Below are 22,103 nucleotides of genomic sequence, written 5' to 3' on the forward strand. Positions count from 1 at the left end.
TTGTATTCTTTAAATATTAATTAACTAACACTTTTCTTAATGACTGGTTGTTTTTAATCTTGTTCAGGACTTTTTAGGCTGTCATAGTCCAGCTGCCATCTTCGGGTACAATGTTTCTTTGTCAATAATTTACTTAGCTCTTTCTTAAGAGGCTAAAGTTCAACACAGCCTTGTAATAACTAAACGATTGGGGAAAAAAAAACAACAACAAAACAGAACAAAGGGCTGATAAAACTGAAGCAAAGTTTCTTGTGGTTTAGGGTGAAAATCAGTTATCTGTGTTTTGTTGTTTTCCTCAGTCTTTAGATTTTACTACTTCTTTAAACAGCTACCTATAGAAAACACTTACTACCCCTGCTGTGGCTTGGCACACTGTTTCCTTTCAAAATTCAGAGTCACCGTTGCCTCTCAATGGTGACTTACTACCCTTCCACAGCCTGCGTGTCCCCTAATAGTAATTTGTTCAGTCTGCTTTCACATTACATGGAGGTTATACCTGTAACCTGCTCTAATCTACGCTTGATATGTGACATGTGTGAATCAGAAGCTCAAGGTTAGGGATCTAAATTAGCCACATAGTTGAGGGAGCGTAGAAGCAAACAGTGAATAAATACCCTTCTTAATTGGCAAAGGACCTGTGTATGCCTTGGATTTACTTCTTAAATAAATTCTCTGTCTTTTCTACCCATGTGAAATTATGCTTCGGATGTCTACTACTTCTAGTATTTTAGTGAAGAAACAGGACCATATGTTTGAATAAATTCTGTCTTCACTACTTCTCCAAAAAAGTCATGTTTTTTTTGTTTTGGTTGTGTTTTTTTGTCCCAAGTATGCCAATAGCATGCTGTGCAAGGAATTCCTGTGAAAGTAGGTAGAACGCTTTTTTCAAGCAACTAAACAAGTGATAGTACGATCAGCTTAACTGGTTGAGAAGTGTCTCTGCTTTGAAACCTGTCTTTTGCTAGATTTACTGATGGTTCCAAAACCTCTATCTGGAACAGGCGGGTAACCAGTGTTTGTATACTCACGTTCTCCATTCCACAAATGATTTTATGTTCCTCTGTCATACCTCCCTCACCAGTCTTTAAGTTTATTCAGTTGCTTCTCATATTTTTTTATTTTGCTCTGTTCCTTTCCTGTCTCTGCTTTTTTGCCATTACTGAACGTTGAAGTGACTTTTCTTTGTAGCACTTGCTAGAACTATTGTTGTTTCTATGAAGTTGGTGGTGTTTTTCCCATGTGCACTGTCCTGCACTTCTCTGCATCCGCTTTCTTGAACACTCACTGTGCAGTGAAGTCTCTCCCCAATTCTAATTTTCATACTGCCAAATGGCTTAGTTTTAGCAAATTTTGCTTCCTCGCTATTCAATTGTTTTTAATATGTTGAACAGTATAGGCCCCAGTACAGATGCAGGTGGAATCCGTGTGTCTTGTCCATTTCTTTTTTTTCTTACCTTCTTTTTATTCATGCAAGGACTCTTGGGTTCCTTAAGAGTCTTTGGGGAATAACTGTCAGATACCTCTTGGAGACGGTATCAAGTGGATTACCCTTGTCCATATAAAAATTGCTGATTACTCTTTCTGAAGAATCAGTAAGTGCAGGAGTTACTGTCTTTGTTACCGTTTCCATTAACTTGCCTGTACAGATGCCAGTTTTGCAGTCAGTAGTTTTGCTCAGGAAAGTAATTTAAATGTAGGTGTGATGCTGGCCATCTTCCCGCTCCTCTGGTGCTAAGGCAGTTTTAAGCAAGAGGTAACTCCCCAGGGGTTAGCTGTTTTTTCTTTTGAGTTCTTCTGTGGATGCCGCCTAATCTGAGTGGTTTGTTATTGTTCGTGCCTATTTGTTGAATCATCTACTGATGTTTTGATTTGAGACAGATAAGATGCACTGTTTGTAAGGAAGAATTCTGGCATTAGATCTTCACAAGTTCCTTCAAAATAAACATGGATACAAAAATTTACATTTTTTTTATGCTCTGCCTTTATCTTTTGTTGCATCTTGCTTGTCTGGAACATCTGTTAGCCTTGGTTAGTGTCTGGGAGGCTACCTATTCCTAATGCCTCTAAAAAGGCTTTACTACTTTTCAGATTTATGCTGTTTCCAACTGTTCTTCACTTTTTTTAGTTTGACTTCTTGGACTTTTGTATCTAACATTCCAGTGCATAAAATCTTTCCTGTGTTCTTAACTTGGATGCTTTAGCTTTTTGAATTATGCTGTCCTGCTCTTACTGGTGTCCTTATAGCTGCTGCTTATGTTTTTTAGTCAGTCTGGATTGTTTTTGGTGTTTCTGACATTTTTAGTAAATGCTGTGCATATGGTCTGAGCCTCTGGGACAGTGTCTTTGAATAGTTTCCATGCTGCCTTCAAGGATTTTTGCACTTTTTAAAAGCATCATAATTACATATAATTTGTCTTCCTTTGAAATTAAATACAACCACAGTTGATTTCTTATTTTTTCTTGCTTTCGCATGAGTGTTTGATTTTAGCGCATTATGATTACTGTTCTAGAGCTCTTCAACAGTAATATTTTTTGAGTGCTGATCAGAACTGTTTCCCAGCTAGCATATTCCATTCCCAGTACTGTCTTCAGCTCTCATATGAATTAGGCAAATTTATACGTGGGTTTCAAGCAACTTTCTGTGACTTCACCTTGTCATTATGCAAGCCACCCCCCTTCACACCTACAGTCATGGGCTGTAAAGTTTCTGTAATGAGTTTACATGTTAAATTTGGGGGTGGGCATAAAGGCATGACTAGAGTTTAGCATTCTGTAGCCCTCAGTACAAATAAACTGTATCTGGGGGGGCATTTCCTACCTTGATAGTTATCTAAGAAGTTTAAAAGTATATCTCTTAAGAATAGTAGAGCTGCCTAATTTATTTGAAAAACTATATTCTGTCAGTGTTTCTACTGACATTATCTTTGTAGTTTAGGCTCACTGTACTTCATTTCTCCAATAATTGCTCTTTTAAAGGGTTTTATTTTTTCTGAAAAATGTATCTTGATACCTGTTTTGAATGTTTTTTTTCCCTGATTCATAAAATTGCACCTTCCGTAATAGGTTGCATTGGTCATTCAGCAGAACCCTCAATAATATCATCTTTGGTAGTCTCTCAGGTACACATGGAAAATGTATCTGAAAAGAGTGCCTATTTCATTAGACTGAAATATTTTCTATTTGGACATACAGACAATAACGATGGTGTTTTTGAAGCCATAATTACTGATAATGTTTTAATGTTAAACAAGGAATTATTAGGGAGTTAATGCAAGTCCTTTATTGTTTTTCCAGCTATTTCTGGCCTGAAATGAAAACAAATTCCTTTAAAGATAAACTGCAAAACAATTGCAAGGAAAAAGTTTTTGCCTTTTGTATTGTTTATGAGATATAATTTCTGCCTTTGCTTAAAAGATTCCATTTTCCTTCCTGCCTATAGCTGCTTTAGAAAACCAAGGTTGTGTTTCTTGTCCAATTTTACCTAGAAAAAGAGTCAGAGGCACACTTTTTAAGCAGAGACAGCTCAAGGCAGGGAACAACGTACCTATTTCTGCTATTTTGTGATCTTTCAGAGAAGTGAAACATTCCCCTGGCAAACCTAATGTGAGAATGAGGGCGTTTTTCGTATTTATTACTGCCCGCAGTATAGTGAGCAAGCACTAGGTGTGTGTCCGCGTCCATTCTCCTCTGATACAATAGTGTCTATAGAGAAACTATGGCTGGGAGGAACTTTTCCTAACTAACTTGTTTCCATGAAATGCCATAGAGTGTCGAGGAAGATGAAAACTAATGTACTGCTGATACCAACCAATCTACTTTTAAAAAAAATCCCACCAAATATTGGAAATCCCACCAGTACTATGTGGCTGTGAGAGGCCAGCTTGCAGTGGTTTGTACGAGCAACCTCTGTGTTATGTGTGTTCGTGATCCTTGTAGAGGGGAGAAGAATAGGGAGGAGAAATTAGGAAAAGCAAAAGGGGAAGAAATAAAGGCAAGGCAAGATATTAGCTATTGTCCTTTAGAAATACTGAGATTTGGCTTAAATCCTACTTATGTCCTTGAAGTGTCTTTTTGTGTGATCACAATACATGGCTGAGGTTTTCTCTTGTGAATTGCTGCTGACTACTTTGGCCCTTCACAGAATTAATCCTTAGACAAAATTAAGACGTTGGCACCATTTTTCAGCCTATGCTACTAAAAATACATTGCATTGATCCTCTCGCCATACTTTGGCATGCATGGGAGCAGAAAAAGAATGGGAAGCTATTGAAACTGAGGCATAGCAACATGTTCTGAAGTTGGACGACTTCTGTGGCGATTAGCTGTGCATCTCTTAAGGAGGCCTGGGAACAAAACAGATTTGGAATAGGAGTTTTGTGTGGCTCAATGTGTAAGAGCAGTTCTGCAGACATTATTTGACCTTCAGAAATGGAAATCGCATGTACATCAGTTATCGGAGAAATCTGCTGACTTTTGTCTGGCGTTTGAATTTCTTATTGCTGTGGTGAATTCAGAAAGTTGCAAACGGCCTCTGTGCTCGTAGGGATGAAGAGCCAATGTGCAGGCATTCTCAGCTCTGCTGAATTTTGCAATGCAAGGGAGAAAGCAGAAAAAATTGTTTATTAATTGAATCCTAATCTTCTGTTTCTTTACCTAGCATGCACTTTGTCTAATACAACTATATAGCTCATCTAAAGGCATGAAAATTGGAACTCCTAGCAAGAAAGGTGCCTTTGAGATCATTGCCATAAAAGTCATTGCTGCTATGTTTGAAGGGAAGAAAGCAACTGTACGTGCTCTTTAATTGAAACCTTATGGAGTAACATCTAGGACCTGGATCACGACTAGATGATTACTGCAAAAACAGCTGTTCCCCTTCCCACCACTTGTGCCCAATGCTGTTTGTTACCAACCCTCTGCCAGACTTTGGCATCCCCCTAGGATAGCAACAGAATGATTTGTCTGAGCACTCTTCTTGTGATTCTGTGCAAAGTCCCAAAAAATGGTTCAAACAATATTTTGTGATGCTTGACTTACTGCTTAAGTAGACAAAGTTCATTTGCATGGCCTATAGTACCTGTTCTGCTTGAGGGTGCTAACAAGCATCTGGTAAGGGAGAGAAGCAGGGTACAGAAGTTTTGTTAATAATTATCTGAACACAGTCCATTGATAAATCATTTAATTGTTAGCCAAAAGACTTCTGGATCCATCTGTGGTAGTGGAAGATGCTTTTACATTCTGTTTCTCATTGCTACCCTCTTGCCGTATTGGTCTGTTGAAAGAGCACTCATGCAGGTCTGCTTCTGGAGTTTTAAGCAAAATTAGCCAAATAGCAGTAGTTGCAGCACTTTAAACTTTAGTTGGACTGTCGTTAATGCCTTGCACACATAAGGAAAAACTGGCGTGAACTCCTCTGCAGACAGACCAGTGAGGGCAATTACGAATTATTTTCTGGATGAGCTGTATTCAGAACAGGCTCAAGAGTTGGTGCAGGTGCAAGTTTGCACCGGTGGTGTTGTATCAATACAGCTTTCTCCATGATATTCCACTTTTATTTATAGTACTTTATAGTAATTGAAGCACATTCCTGATAAACAAAACCTTAAGTTGTAAGTTTAAACCGAGTGTCCATATATATTTTTTTTCCCCATATATTCTTTTGTTTCGTGGGGAACAAAATCAGTAACTACTAAACTAAACCAATAAGTACCACTAGATAAGTAATAAACCAAATTCCATTAGCTTAAGTATTAGGTTTATTTTTTTAAAATAGGGTTTCTAGATGGAGTGATCAAATAACAAGACCAAGGTAGAAAATATTTATTCAACCTTACTGTTTTTTTTTTGTAACTATTTGATAAATTACCAAATACCACAAGAATATATTTGACTAAGACCAGTTAATTAAACTAACATATTAAGTAAATGTTATTTATGTAGCCCTGATTTCTGGATCTCTTCTGTTGTCTCTGTTTTCTTCATTTTATCTTTTTTCTTTCCTCCAGGAGAATATAGCATATACCTCTGCATGATTTTCAGTTCCTTTCTCTTTTCACCTCCTATGTCTTTCCTTTTCTCCCCACTCTTCTTCACCTCCACCCCTGCATCTTCTGTTTCTCCTTTCTTCTGCCACTTCTTGATTCTGTCTGTGTACTGAACTTCTCTTTTCAAATTCATCTTATCAGTGTCTCTCTCTGTGCCTCACGTGACCATCAGTCACCCACTCAAACCAGAGCATCTGTGCACACTCTTGGAAACATTCAGGTACTTAAACCTAGAGAGCTACTGTATTGGCATGAATATAAGGCAGGAAAAAAAAATAATTCATGAAGCATATATTAAATAGCCCCAGGTCTGGCCTTGCAACCTGTTTTGCATCAGCTCTGCATGCTCCCTGACAGCGCGCTGTCTGCTTGCCAGACTTCTCCCTGTTGAAACATAGTAAGTGAAGCTCCTTGTTACCTGGGACCTGGTCCAGTCCTGCTGCCTGTGCCAGCCAGCCTGCCTGCCTGACAGCTACCTGGCCTGCTGCAGGTGCCCCAGCTGCCTTTGGCCCCCAGACACCATCCCTGGGGCTCTGGAGAGGGAAACACAATATGTCCGTAATGGAAACACAATTTTAAAACAAAGCCTAGCTGTCTTTTCTAAGTATTTCCTGCAAAAATAAATAGATAAATCTCTCTATTTTACTTAGACTACTATGGTAAAAATTACTGGCTTCAGATTAATCAATACAAAACAAGTAGATTTTGCTTAGCATTGATTGTCAATACTGTCTACTGCGTAGCTGGAAGAAGGGCAGGTGATAAAAATCCTGCCATGTTGTTCAAAGACTTGAGCTTTTTTCCCATTTAATGAGTGTGAGGATTGTGCCACTCCTCCAGAACAAGTTCCTGTTTCAGACTTTCCCTTTTTTCAGTTTTATTTTGTATAGGTCATGAAGGATTTCTGATGCAAGCTTTCTTAATTGTATCTTTTTTCTGTAGCTTTTCACTTATGAAAATTATAAGGTGATTTCTCTGCACAAACAATGCATTTGATGCAGCATGTGAGCTGTTTTTTATGGCAGTCGTATTTTGCCATGCGAGACATAAAATAAAAGCTTAAATTATTTTATGTCATTCAGCTGGTTCCATAAGGCTTCTATTGCAAACCCATGGATAGAAGGATCCATTTTACTACTTTGAATAAGTTATGTAATTGGAAAAGTTAATTTCATTTCAGAATTTAAAGCTAATAAATGGCTAAAAGTTTCTATCTATAAAATAAGTTGTTGTTATTTAGAACTAGGCAATGCTGGTATGAATTAACAGACTATAAATAATTTTGTTTAGAAATTAAATGCTACTTAAACTGAAACGTAGAAGCTTGTGTTTGGCAAAATGATCTGATGCCATAGCAACAGATGACAATTGCAAGCAGATTTTGGAAGTTGCCCACGTTCCTTCTCCCTCACCCCAGCATGTCTGTGGTGCAAGAGATGAATTCTGACCTCTGCTTTCTAACCTTCCTTGAAAGCAACAGACCCTGCTTCTTGCAAAGTAAGAAGCTCCAGTTCTAGATCACTTGAAAGAAAAACAAAAGTAAATTCATGTGATCGACATGCTACTTGCTTATGTACTCTTATTGGAAGATTAGTTTTGTGTCAAACTGTATTTCAGATCAGACTGACATAATATGGGAGTGTATTTATGGATTATATTTTAATTTGAAATAATTTGCTCCATTTTTTTTTTAGATTCAACTATAGATTGATGTAGTCTGAGTTTTTAACAGTTTAAATGCTGTTTAAAAAAAACCCCAGTAACACTAAATGTATTAAGCCAAATACAGCTGTCAAAACTAAAGATTCAGGTTGCAAACAAATGCATTTAGACAGCTGGAGAAACCACAGTGTACTCATGTTTGTACTTTAATTCCAACTTGAGATGTAAGTCTAGGAAACAGGATACCCATTTGGGGTTTTAATTTATAGCCAACTGTTACTTTATTTGCTCAGTGTTGAGATTTTGGGGTTTTTTTCCTTAATGTGCTTGAAGTCTTACGTATCACTCTTCTTTTCTGGTACTTGTTATTATAGCAGTCATACCAGAGAAACAAGGATACAAGAAAATTGTAGCAGTAAAAATTCTGTTGTACTCTCCATCTGCACTGACTCTACTAATGGAAGTTTGATTCTGAGTTCTCACCTTTTTCTCATAGGTCTTGGGAGCTATTGTGACAGTTTTGATTTAGGTTTTTATTTGTTGCTGCTAATTCTGATGTTGCTGGTATAATTAGATTAATATACTTTCATTTATTGCAGCTACCCATCAGAGGAAAATGCTGTACTTCTGCCTTTATATTTGTTCTATATGAATGACTACAGAACTTTGTACTTTCATTAAAATGGCCTCAGCTTACTAACTTATTTAGGTGAAGAGCAATTAATTTAATGATGCATGGAAACTTTCATTCTTCCTAAATTTTCTCTAGTGCTTAATATTCTTTTTTTTAATTTCTCTCTTTTCTACTTAGATGATGAGTACCAATGGAAGGGGCCCTTCTACTTCATCCAAGGAGCAGATCCTCAGTTTGGACTGATGAAAGCTTGGGCAGTTGGAGACACTAACAATGGAGATGATGAATGGGGAGAAGAAATCAAATTAGCAGAGCAAGCAGTGCAGGCCATTAACAAACTAAACCCTAAACCCAAGTTTTTTGTGTTGTGTGGAGACCTTATCCATGGAATGCCAGGTAAGGCAATTAAAAGTGTAGAGTGGGGATCATAACTCCACTTTTGTTATATTTCAAATTGGCAACAAGGCTAACTTAATTTCCGTGACTTCATAATATTCTTTCATAGGATTTGGTACGCTAATGTTTTGGTGCTTGGGGGGAAAAAAGCATGTTTTGTAGATGATTCCGGAGCTGTTATTCTGACTTCTGTATCTGACTTCCTGTATCATTCATTTTAGGGGTGTATTTTTTTTAGTTGCTTTTTTTTCAGTGGGCCTGAGGAAATTTTCTTTAAAATAAAAGTCCTAAGACACATTAAAATTCTTTTTTCTAAACAAATTGCTTTGAGAAGACACACAGGGCCTCTAGCCACTGGGGAAAAACAATGCCAAGAACAGAACAAAAAAATAGCTGTGGCTTTTTGAGTACCTAGGGTGGGTGAAGCTTAGAATTCTCAGGCTTTCTAATACTTCACAAATTCAACTGCTTCAATATTTAAATTCTTAAAATAATAAAAGTCAGCAAATTCAAGTTTTAGCGTTCTGCCCTGTTGCTGTGGGCAGAGAAACACACAGAGACCAGTGTGTTTCCGTGTACAGTCAGAGGAAGAACAACAGACCATCTAGAAAGGTGGATTACGAAGTTTGACAGTTAAAACTTTAAAACAGGCTGGTAATATTTTATATTTTAAGAAGATAAATTCTCTTCTTGGAAGTGAATGAAAAAGTGATGTTACCAGTTGACAAATGGTCTCAAAAGCAGATCTAAGCACAGTATTTTACATTTGTTAACCTTGATAAGAAGCAGAGCTGCAGACAGCCTTAGCTACATAGCTGACAGCACAACAATCCACCGAGTGAGCTTGCAAATACAGTCGTGTGCTTTATCCTACGTTCTTGCTTTGCGCTCCACTTGCACCTGAGGTGGTGCTTCCCAGCTCTTGTTTGCACACAGCAAGGCTTTGAGCCTGTTAGAGACCTTTCACTAATTCCTTCAGTGTCCCACAAAGTGGATTTCAAAACCTCACCTGTCAAATTGATTGACATTATTTATAGGCTACAGAGTTTCTTTTGACCAGAACATGATTTTAGCAATAGAGTGGGAAAGTGTAAAAACCAACAGATTTAAGCTTGGTAGAATCTACTGTGTAAAACCTCAGTAGCTTGATCATAATATAAAGTCTGCCATTATATAGTTGTTTTATTGGTTTATGTTCTTCCAGTAATTTTGGAAGTACAGGTTTGATCCAGAATCATAAAATAATCTCTTCCTAAGAATCATCTGGCCTTCCTATAGCAGATTTTTAATAAGTATTGCAATTAAGACTTCTAACCTGTGTAAGTGTTCCAAATATGTTTTCTTCAGTATCCCCTGTAAGAGGAAGAAAATGCAGGATGAATAATAGGTGTTCTACATCCTATCGAAGAGGATCTTTCACTCACAAATTTAAATAATCCAGGAAGCTAAGTTAATACTATTTTACCTGGATATTTCTCAAAGGCTCATAAAACAATGCAGAGTTCTGAGTACTTTTGTCTGTAATGACTTTAAACAACGTTATGCTAACGCTTTTCTGTTGATAGAAGGTCAGTGCTAGCTATACAGAGCCAGCAATTTTCTGACTTCTACTGGGCACTGAATAGCTAGATACAATAAATAAGTCTTGCGTTTGGCAGGTTTTATGTTTTGTTTTTTTTCTAGTAATGGATCTCTGTAGCCATTATTGTCCATTTTAGCAGTGTATGTCTCAGACTTTCCTAGTATTTTAAATATAAACCTGTCAGGGTTTTGCAAAACTTTATCATGTATTCATTTTGCTAACAAACATGTAAAAGAAACTGAATGGATTGTACTGAGATCACTTATATTGTGTGATGCATGTGTGTATAAATATTTGAAGCTGCCTAGTGCAATTTCCAAGAACCTGCAAGAAAGAGCACTTCATTACTTGATGATCCTAAGGGTCTTTTCCAGCCTAAATGATTCTATGATTACCTCACTTGAGCCATCATATTTTAATTCATCTAATAATTTATTGTTGATTGAAATTATGTTCTCTAATACTTTGTAAGCCTGCATTACCATGCAGTTATATAAAATAGTTAAGGAAATGTACTACTAAAAGGAATTTTAAAATATTCAACTGGAACAATGACTTATTTCATTAGTGCCTTTGTGTTTATACAGTGGCTTGCTGTCCCATGAGTTTGTAAACATATAAGTACAATTTAACAAATTGTACATGTAAGTACAATTTTACAGTTAACTGTTTGTCTTTCTAAACTCATGAGAGAGATGAAAGTAAATTGCTCTACTGCGCAGGTAGTAGATTAGCGCTCTCACTAGTGGCGTAGAGGGACAGGGAGATGTGTGATACAGCAGGGGAGACAGAAATGCAGAGTCAGAAAAATACTTCATAGAAGATAAATGTAAATCTGTGTGTATGTTTAAAAGAATTTATCGTAGAATCATAGATTGGTTAGATTTAGAAGGGACCTTAAAGATCATCTAGTAACACTTAGCAATAATAGGTTTTTCAATGGACTTTTTCCTACGTTTTCCTCTTGCTTACTTAGCTTATGGAATAGAAACTCCTTCAAAATACAAAGAGTTAACGAAACTTACAGAAAATATATTTTAAAGCAAGGCAACTCACATGCTGTTTTAAAAATGTCTTACCAAGATACTTAAAATTTCTTTGGTTTGGCTTGTTAATAGCTGTTACTGTACAAGACATTGCAAGATATTGGCATTAAGAACCCGAGATGTTGGCCCTATAAGAACTTATCTGCTGCATATTCTTTTATCAAGATAGACATCCTCTAATGTTAGAAATGAAAACTTTCCACATTCCTTGCAGTGAAAGGTTTTGGAAAACTTGGAAGTACTGAAGTCGCGTTCTAAAGTTTTCTGCCACGTTGCATGCTAAACTCTAGCGATTGAGGTGACTGCCTTCTCATGAAGAAATGAATTTCTTAGATTTCTTCTCTTACATGGGTACGCGTTTAAACTGCTACTGTATTTCTGCATCAGTTATGACACAGATAAAAAGCAGCAGCCATTATATTCCACTGTCATATGGCACAAGTCTCTCTCCATTAATTCCAGTACTAATTCTGTGCTTGAGATTTAATCCATTTAAACAATTCTAACTTTAAGTGAAGACACAATGAGATAAAAAAGCTGTGAGCAACTGATTAAACTCTTTTAAAAATTTTAGAGTTCCATTTCAAAATTATAAGAGTAATATTGAAATTTGCCAGCACTTTCATTATTTGTTACAACAAAAATTTGAAATTGTAAGAATTCTTTTGTAAGTTAATGAAAAAGAGCAAACAGACTAGCTAAGAATTTTTATAGCCAATAGCTTTTCAGATAATTTGAACATACAAATGTTTCCAGAATTGAAGACAAGTAGTAATATTTCTTTCCATGGAGTAATTTAAGTATTTTCACTGTTCTAGCCAAGGATGTTTAGACCTACGTAATGCATCTCTGTAGGAAAGTGGTACTGTAATCATTTCGTGCTTCTCCACTAAGGAGTGTCTCCAAGAATAATTGCTGTGTCAATTCCCTTATGTTATTCAATAAAATGAAGGATTAAAAATTCATTTTTTCAGTAGGCAAAACTCAGAAATGACATGAGACAAGACATTAAGTTTAACAATTGAGAATTTGGCTTGTACATGCATCTTACTTAATGTTTCAAATTGCCTTTTAAATCACTTGGGTATATCAGCTATATTAAAACTGAAAACATCAGTGTTAATGAAATTGTATCACAGTTACTATTGCAGCATGGTTATTGAAGAAAGCTCTGGTCAACTGAAGTTCAGCTATATTTTACTATCCGTTGGCCAATGTCTGTCAAGTTCTTTGGATTATACTGCTTTATAATCAATGCCTGTCAAAAAAAGAGGGGGAAAACCCCCAGATCCTCCTCTCTTCTCTTAATACATTTTATCATGGAGTACTAAGTGTAAAGTTTATGATGACTGTTTTAAAGCGTACACTGTAGCTGTTTAACTGAAGCAATGTTGAGGCCTTTTGCAAAGGAACTCCAAGAAATCTCAGAATTCCATCAGCTAGAAGTGATGAACAGAATCCTGATCAGCTGGGAAGCAATCAGGCATGGCACTTGGAATCCATTACAGATGTCATTAGAGCAACGAAGTAATCAGTGCCAGTATCTTGGTATTTAGCTGCTGATTAAGAGTAGTTTGTACTCTGAATATTATTTTCAGAGGTTTTTCTTGATTACATAATCAAGAATAGGATATCTATTCCTGGTAATGCTAATATTGTGGTACACAATCAAGAATTTTAAGCAATACCTTATAGTGGAACTGTGTTGCTGAAAATAATTTCTACAAACTCTACAACTACTAGAAACACCATGGTAATGAAAGACTTAACTTCTGAAGACATTTGCGTGCATTAAGTTAGTGCACCATAACTTAGTATGGCAAAAATTGTAATCTGCAAAATGCAAAATATTGTTGATTGGATAATGTGGTTTTTTTCACTGCATTTTTCTAAAACTCTGGAAATTTATTTCTAAAAGTGTTTTTTCCTCATATAAAGTTGGAACCTTTTGTTTTGTTGTATGACAACTTCCCGTATTGTTCCATTAACCAATACCCTTTGAGCCTAACAGTCCAGCCAGTTTTTTGTCCATCTAGTTCTCCACTCATCTAGACTGTAACATCCTAACTCCACAACCTTTTGGTGATTATAGAGAGATGCCTCATGGTGACATCAGACAGCTCTCTCATGACTCTTGGATGATCCCATCAGGTCCCATGGACTTGCTTGGATTGAAATTTCTCAGGAGATTCTTGGCTTAATTCTGTTTCACTACCAATATTTCCTCTGCTCCTTTAACTCTGGGAGAACATTTCAGTGAAGACAGGCAAAAGAAGCACTAAGTACCTGTCACTTGTCACTCAGCAGTGGGCCTGTATTTTCTTTGTTTATTATTGTATTGCTAAAGTAGTAGTAGAAGCTTTTGCTGCCCATCGTGCCCCTTCCTAGGTTCAGCCCTCTGTGAGCTTTGGTTTTCCTGACACTAGCCCTGCATGACCAGGTCCTTTTTTAGTATTCTTCCTTTCAAGTCCATCTTTGCTTTGATCTCCCTTTTACATCCTTTTTCTTCATTTAGCCAAGTCATTCTCCTTATAGTCTACTTGTTCCACCCCACCGAGTTCCCTGAACAAGCCAGTCTGCTGTCCCGAGCCCCCAGACCTGCTGTCCAGCTTCCTTACTACCCTCAGGATGTTGAACTCCACTTTGGTGCCTGCTACAGTCAAGGCTGACAGGCATTAACACATCCCCTAGCACTTCTGTTTGTGGGTAGCAGGACTAGCAGAGTGGGCCCTAGTTGGCCCATCTATGTCAAGAGGTTGTCCCAGACTCCCTCCTGGATTGCTGTCAGCAGATGTCAGGGAGGTTAGTCTCCCACAAGAGCCAGGGTCTGTGATCTAAAGACTTTTTAAGTTGTTTATAGAAGACTTAATCTACTACTTTGCCCTTGTTGGGTGGTCGGTAGCAAAACCCCACTCTTGGTGTCTGACCTCTCCTCTGGTCCTGGGTCACAAGGTGCGAGCCTGGTGTCTGTTCCACAGAATAGCTCCCTCCATACATTGAGGGCAAACTCTCCTGCCTTCTTTCTTCCCTGTCTTTCCTGTTTCAGTACAACATGAGGCATTGTGCTTCCTTTTTCATACCATACCTCAAGTGTAGATTGGTGTCCAGGAAACAGCTTCTGCATTTCAACACCTTTTGCTACAACAGCAGAGAATTCAGCTGTTTGCAGTCAAGGTCACCCTGCTGAAGCCATGGAGAAACACTGACTTGTGAAGTTGAGAATCTAGCAGCTATTTTTATGTAGCTGAATTCCTTCGGATGCAAAAAACCTGCATTTTTTTAATGATACCACTGCTGTCTGTAACTTGATAGATATCAGTTCTATCCCGAAAAATTCTTTATGTGATGTAGCTTTAGACCAGGTGTTTAATTATTTTTCATTAATTGCTCTGCTTACATGGGTGAGAGAACAAGAAAGGCAGCAAGTCTCCTGCAAACTTTACTTAGCTCTGTAATAAAATGTAGCTGTTTAGAGACTAAATTTAACAAGACTTGTCTAATAATGTGTATAATCAAAAAAACTGATAGAACTTGATTAAGCTTGATCTGTTAGCAGTGTGATAATGGATCAGTGAGCAAGTAATGTTTATGCTTGCAGTTTTAGATTCATTTGTATGTATATGTTAATTAGAAGGAATCAAAATCACTAGAATTGAGTATTATGGCACTCGAAGTACACTGTGAATACTTGGGCTAATTCCTTTAGTGAAGTGAAGGCATAATCTAATATACACATTTCCTGTCCAGGTCAGTGCTATATAATCTGACATCAGCCTTTTCAGTCGATTAAGTTTAAGTAGTGACATTTTTCTTTTTTTTTTTTCTCTTACCTTTGTTTTATATTATTGTTTAACTAAATGCTTTCAAACTGTTATTTATAACACATTTCTGAAACATTTAATTCTGGTGAAGATAGCTTTAGCTCTGGCAAGGTGAGTGGAAACAGCATCTGAGAGGTCAGAGCCGTGAGTGTCGTGCTCTGCTTCAGAATTCCTTTGTTTTGCTGAGAGGTGGGGAGGAGGAGGATTCCCACATCACTTGCATCAGCTATTTCAAAGGTCCTTTCTCTGAAGGATCCGCCTTTTTTTTTTTTTCTATCCACTTGCAAAGAACAAATCAATCTAGACAACCTTGTAAGTGATGACAGGAGACTAAGCCACTGTATTTGAGATAAACTGAATTCAAATACAAGAATTCTGTTCTCTGGTTATCTGACATGCCTAGTGAATTAATTATGATAGTACTTCTTCCTTTTTAATTAATCTGCCTATACTTTCATTTCTCTCATTAGCTTCAGAAGCAATTGTCCATCTTGCTATCTAGTTTGATCACAAGATAAGCAGGTGTGCCTATTCATGCTTTCTTATTCCTTCCCAAGGTCCGGTGGTGTGGAGCTTTTTTTTGCATTGTATTTTATTCATTCTATAGCTGATAAAAATACTTAAGTGACCTTACTCATTTCAGACGCTTCTAGTAATTTTTTTAAAAACTTACCTTTCTTAGCTCTCTTCAATCACTTGTGCTGCATTCCCCTCCTCTAAGGCAGAGGCTGTGGGGAGGGAGGGAAGCTGCAAGAAGCTGTTTTCCTGTTTACTGGTCCAGTATCAAAAATTTAATTGTGCTGTTCAACAAAACAGGTTGTACAATGTTTAAAATTATTTGTCTAGAGAGTATTGCTGGGTAGACCCAGCTTTCAACTTAATTTTGTCCAACTTTTTGGATAGTTCTTGTCTAAACCACCAATGTCAGGCAAAGCCTGGATGGTTCTCTATCTTAGGGTAACAACATGGATTTGGTCCATGTTTTACAAAAGGAACGAGTTAAAACATCTGATTGTTTCAATCAGCTTTACAGAGCTGCAATCATATCTGATAATGTTTTCTTACCGCTTCCTGGTGTGCTTGTTGTGTCTCTCGCTCTCTCTGTTGAGCCACAGTTGGATTGTAAGATCTTCCAGGATTGTGTCTGTTACATATTTTCATGTTTTTACTGTGCCTTCTAATGTATGTTTTAGGTAGTGAGCACAACAAAAAGTGCCAGAAGAACTTCCAGACAGAAAGCAGGAGCACACCTATGGAGCTGGACAGGATTAGGCTGCAGCTAAGGGAGATTGTTAGAGTCTAGATGTCTAAATTGCAGTTGAGGCACCTACATAATTCTTTTCCATATCTGTCTATAAAATTTAAATGTGCTAAAAAGAATAGTAGTGTAGCAACAACTGCTGTTTAATCCAACAGAGATCCATATGGCTGAGGCAACACAGAAGATACATAGTCTTGTATTTGTAATATAACTTTAGAGACTCAACAGGAGGGAGCAACTGTCTGCTGATCTTGATGGAGAAAGTGAACTGTGACGTGCATCAATCTTCTGCAGAGAGATGGTACTTATAGGTACAGTTTCCCATAGTCTGTTCCATAGGTGCATTACAGCCAGTTGCAGGTATAAATTGGCCAGTATCAATTTAAAACGTGTGGCGACCCCCTCATCCTTTGGGAATACCATTTCATACTTTCCTTTTGCTCAAGACCTCCCAAATTTTTAAAGAGGATGTTAATTATCCTGGGCAATTACAGAATGGTCACATAGATGTGCAAATGCCATTGTTCCCTGGGAGCGCAGTCAGAAGAGTATTGCCATTGCTACCTATTGGCCACCGGCTAGTGTGCTTTGGGCTGACTTTGCAGTGCCCCAGTCCTGGCTTTTTGGGCTGCCTGTCAGCTTGTTATGGGGGAACTTGCTGTGGGAACTGGAGCTTGGGGCCAGGCATGTGTTGTTACTGTGAACAGTTTAAACATGAGGTGATGGGAAACGCCTTGACAATTGAGAGACAAGCTGAAAACAGAGCTCCCCAAACTATAAGCAGCTCATTGATGGTCTGTTACTCATCGCTGAGGCAGTGCAGCCTTGAGAGCTGGAAAAAGACTGCTTTAAGTGTAATGGGGGAAAAAAGCTGCCAGGTAGCGGGCAAAGCACCTGCTGCAGCTGGGGAAAGCAGTGCCCTTGAGCACCATGCCATGTGTTGTGGCAAACAGGTATGGACTACATGGAAAGTCTGGTATCCTGTAAAAAAATAAGATAATGAATTTGGGAGGGAAATGTCGCTGTCACAGAATAACTGTGAGATTGCTGGAGACGCAAATGCACTGCCTGCTTCAGCATCCCTCCCTATTTCTCTCTACCTTTGCCTGCTCTCCTCTGCTTCAGGCATCCTGGTCCCTGCCTACCTGACTGGTTTTTGTGGCTGTCCCACTCTCTGCCTGCCGCTTCCAGGGACCCCAGCTCTTCCGGGACATTCTCACCTGCCAGCCAACTCCCCATGACTGCATGCAATCCTCTCGGTGTGTATGCATCTCTGGTGCATGTTTTTCCCCCACAAGTTCTGCATGTTTCACTAACACTCTGACCCTTCCATAAAGCCTCAATAAAGCTTATCAGCTCAATTCAACTAATTACAATTTTGGGCACCACTCTGTTCTTCATATGAAAAGCAAAACTGCTGGCTATGTGTCTCCTCAAAATTATGTACCCTAGCCTGTCTTCCATGCAAAGGGTGTTTTTTTCAGAAAATAATACAGGCAATGATATGCACCCAGATTTTTAAAAGTGGGTACCAAATATTGGGATTCTGAGTTCATATTTAGGCAGCAATTCAGGGACATGATTTTCAAATCAGCACTTCTCTGTTTGACTTTTGTTTGACAATTTGATGATCAGGATACAAGACGAGCTGGGCATATTGGCTTTTATACAATCAGTACCTCTTATAAGCTCTGACAAGTACACTGTAGAGAGTGGAGTTATTTACGTTCAGAATAGACAGCCTCAGAGCTGATGGTTCTGGTGTCCAGACCGCGGTATGGCTTCATTTCTGTTTATAATCACTGTGACATTTGAAGGCATCCTCTCTCTTGAGAGAATTACTAACTGGATAATCCTGAGCCTCTTTCGCATGCCCAGATTTGATGTGCAGCTGCCACAATCCAGAATATTTCTGTCTCTTGTTTCTGTTAAATATTGAGTACGTTAGTGCTTCCTCCAGAAGTATAGTTTTTATATATACTAAATCTTAAAGCATAGGCTGCAGCATATAATAACAAACACCTGCCTTAAAGGGTAACTAAGAAAACTCTTTTAACTTGCTGAGTTTTCTAAATCAAAGGGAAAGCACATACTATAGCAAATGCTTTTAGTCAAAGCATTATTGTTTAAAATCTGTCATGAATATCCTAAATTCTGTTACTTAAAAAACAGTCTTGGGCTTGACCAGGAAAGGTCAGTGAATACTTCATTTCAGTAAGAGCTGAACTTGGTACCTCCCATGAAGTCCTGCCTGTCTTTCGGTTTTGGATCCAATAAAAAGGAACGCTGAGATAATACTGAGTTTCACAACTCTTATTATATTTGATAAAGTCCACAGTCATTTGCATGTGTATGTTCTTCCTTCTTAGGAAATATTTCACAGACGTTTAATGTACAAACTTGTAAATTTGCAATTGTTTTGCAGTCGATACAGCCTGATGTCCTTTCTAGGAGGCAGACTGCTGTACTTGTACGTTATTACATCAGATATGAACTAGCTTGTTCACATTTCAATAACTGAGTGGTTGGGAGATTTGGAGATTTGCTGCTGGTGGGTTTTGCACACAAGATGTGATATGAATGTAATGCTGAAATCTGCATGCAAATGCACAAGCTACCATTTATACATTTGTGAACTGAATAAATTACAGAGAAATGTCAGGTCCCATACAAATTCTTAATGTTATATACAGCAAATTAGTAAGATATTCTATAAAGGAAAAAATTGCCTGATAACGTTTAATATCTTTCTCAAAAGGTGATTTTACCATTGTAAATCTGACTGTGAACAAGCCTATGAGCAGGTTAAAAAATTGTGTTTTAAAATACGGTTCTAGCTCTAAAAATGACTGTAAGTGTGTCACCTTTGCTGTATTTGCTCTTTTTTGCCATTTGACGTGGCTGCTTGTTTTACTAACAAAAGCAAGTTTGTGTAGTTTTTTTAACTCCCATCAGCCTGGCACAGCTGGGGAGGAGGCAGCTGTATTCTACTGTCATATGCGATTTCAGCAAAATTGTCAGCTAAATCCCAATTTCTGAATCTTTGTCAGCGGAGATTTGTAATAGAGCACAAAGTGGAAAAGGCACAGATTGACTTTTTAAGTGCAAGGTAGGAGCAGCGGCTTTGAAATGTTTATACTGAATAGGTATATAGGTATAGGTAAAAATTGCATTTGTTGAATACAAGGTAATTTTTTTATAAATATGTCAATGACTGATCAGTGGGGCTTTTTTTGTACTGTTGCCTGAAATAACATGAGCAGTGTTTAAGTTTGACCTAATTTCCTGACAATAAGGTAGCTTAATCTAAATAAATTCACTGCATCCTTATTTTTTGCTGTTGCCATCTATCAAAAACTTTTATATGCTCAGTAGGATGGAGGCCAAACCAAAAGGATTCGTGGCTGTTTTCTTCTCCAAACTCTTATCCTAATATTAATTAATAACATCTAAGAAGTTGGGTAAGTAGCACATTATTTGTCAAACATCTAATAATACCTATTTCAAGAAATGCCACTATGGTTGCATAGATAAACATTTAATAGTAATTATCTGATTCTAGTAAAACTTAATGGAGCATTCAGAGCCTTCAAATTGCTTAGTGTGAAATTTAATTTACTCCAGCCCAAGAGTAGGGAAGCATGAGAGATTCTCCATGTGTGTTCAATATGTAGTGGTCTCATACTGCAAAGAAACCAGAAGCAAATATTTAATCTTCAGCAAGTATATACTTATTTGTAATTTAGACCATAATCTCCAAGACAGTAACTCTCTATATATGAAAATCTTTGAGATGTAATTAATTACATGATTGTCTCAAATCATATATTCTTACAATACAAGTATCCGTACAAGTGGCAGATTCAGTACTAGTACTGAAAATTTAGTACAAAGTACTAGATTTTTATATATAAAAATAAATATAAATATTTATGGAAGCACAGTTAGATCATTCTCCATATTCTAGTAAAAACTTACTCTCAAAGTCCAGTTATAATTTCTTTTCTTGCTTCTTTCTCAGCCCAGAAAGTTTTAATTTAGCTTATCATATTCTCAGCTTTAGCAATTCAGCTCCTATCTGCAAACATTTGAAAATGTATACATGGAGCAGACATCCACAGGGAGTTATTAGTTTGGCACATTGTACAGTGAATATACCTTTGTGTTAGAATCTTTGTTGCCTCCTTTGTTTTCTTGGAACTGGATTTGCTATTTGTAAAGAGAAACTTGCACAAAGTCAGTGCTTTGGATTACACAGGTATGGTCAAACGAGGTGATTAGAACTGTCTTTCTAGTTTAAAAGTATTTGCTTTTTAAAAGGCACGTTTCCAGGCTTTTCCATCCCTCTGAATTGTAAAGGATTTTCCTCTTCTCCCTTGGAAGTAAGCGGCAGAAGGTATAGCCCACATGATTTTGACTCAGTTGATCAAGCTGTACCAAGTCTTTTCCAAACTGCCAACTCTTATGTAGCCAATGGAGGGTGAGATGGTTGTAATGAGTAGGAACTGGGCTAGAGCATCCAGTTCCTGTCTGTGGCTCTGAGCAGGCTGTGTTACAGCTCTGACCACGGCACATCGCCTGTTTGCATTGTTAGCTCTTCTCTGAACACCCCGCAGCCAACATGAGTGTGAAACAAAGACACAAACTGGGCTGAGAGGACACATTCTAAGGAAGAAGTGGTTTGTCTGAACCATTGACTTTGGCTGATACTAACTGCCTTGTCATTCTGCACTTGCTCTGATAGCACAGATGTCTCTTGTAAGGGTACCTGCCTTAGACATCAGGAAAAGTATATGTCTTTTTAAGTAATTGTATCCACTTATTGCAAGCATTTCTCAGTTTCACAGTGAGGACAATTTCGTCAGTGTTAAGGGACTACTGTTCAAAGAGTTATTAGTCATCCCGTAACTACTTAGTATGAAACTGTAAACATGATGAAGGCCTCAAAAAGCTGTAAAATTCTCGCAGGTAGTCATTTGAAGAAAATGTAAAAGATTAAAATCTTGCTCTGTCTCTTAAAAACAAAAAAAACAAAGTTACTGGAAAAAAGACTTTTGTACCATCAGCTTGTTGTTACTGTTTGTTGTTGTAACTCCAGTAACATTGTGGTATTTTTTCCTGCTTGGGATGATTTCATCAGAAGAATGGCCCCAGAGGCAGTGATGGCCTATGCTTGATGTGACAGCTCTGCATAGCTAGGAGATGAGTAAGGATAAGAGCAGAGTTGTGCTTAAGTGAAGCATAATACTTATTTTCACAACAGAAGGTGGAACAGTAAGTGCCACAAATCAGGTTAAGTGGACACCTGTGTGGCTGGCACTCAGAAAAATGTTGGCATTTGCAGTCATTATATTTAGTGTCATGCACTGAAACTCTAGGAGCAGTTGATCCCCTAATAGGCTTCCTCGTCCACTTTTGCGGCTTTGTCACTGCTGTAATGTCATAATTGTTAAATATTAGCTAAAACTGGAGTTAAATTTTCCTCTTGTTTCAATGCCCAAAGTTATAAAATAAATTTAATTTGTGTTTTCATGCAGGGAAATACTTTAGTGAGATCACTTTTTGTGTCTCAGAACAGATTATTACTTGTTTCTAATGTACTAAAAAATCGGTCGCTTACAGCTGTAGACAAATGAGTATTTCAGTTCCAGCTTTTC

General features: G+C 37.7%; 1 protein-coding gene and 1 long non-coding RNA gene across 4 annotated transcripts in view; one reads left to right on the forward strand and one right to left on the reverse strand.

Annotated features, from left to right (window-relative positions):
* CPPED1 (calcineurin like phosphoesterase domain containing 1) overlaps positions 1–22,103 on the forward strand; it is a 49,897-nt gene that overhangs the window by 1,779 nt on the left and 26,015 nt on the right. For all 3 annotated transcript variants that reach the window (XM_063343598.1, XM_063343599.1, XM_063343597.1), the window contains exon 2: positions 8,518–8,736. In XM_063343598.1, coding sequence (XP_063199668.1) covers positions 8,518–8,736 — 219 coding nt within the window. The remainder of the gene's footprint in view (positions 1–8,517; positions 8,737–22,103) is intronic.
* Positions 20,022–22,103, reverse strand: part of LOC134519425 (uncharacterized) — a 55,249-nt gene continuing 53,167 nt past the window's right edge. The window contains exon 4 of the long non-coding RNA XR_010072214.1: positions 20,022–20,130. This is a non-coding gene — a long non-coding RNA (uncharacterized LOC134519425). The remainder of the gene's footprint in view (positions 20,131–22,103) is intronic.

The sequence above is a fragment of the Chroicocephalus ridibundus genome, chromosome 8 (genome assembly GCF_963924245.1).
Source record: "Chroicocephalus ridibundus chromosome 8, bChrRid1.1, whole genome shotgun sequence".
Lineage (NCBI taxonomy): Eukaryota > Metazoa > Chordata > Aves > Charadriiformes > Laridae > Chroicocephalus > Chroicocephalus ridibundus.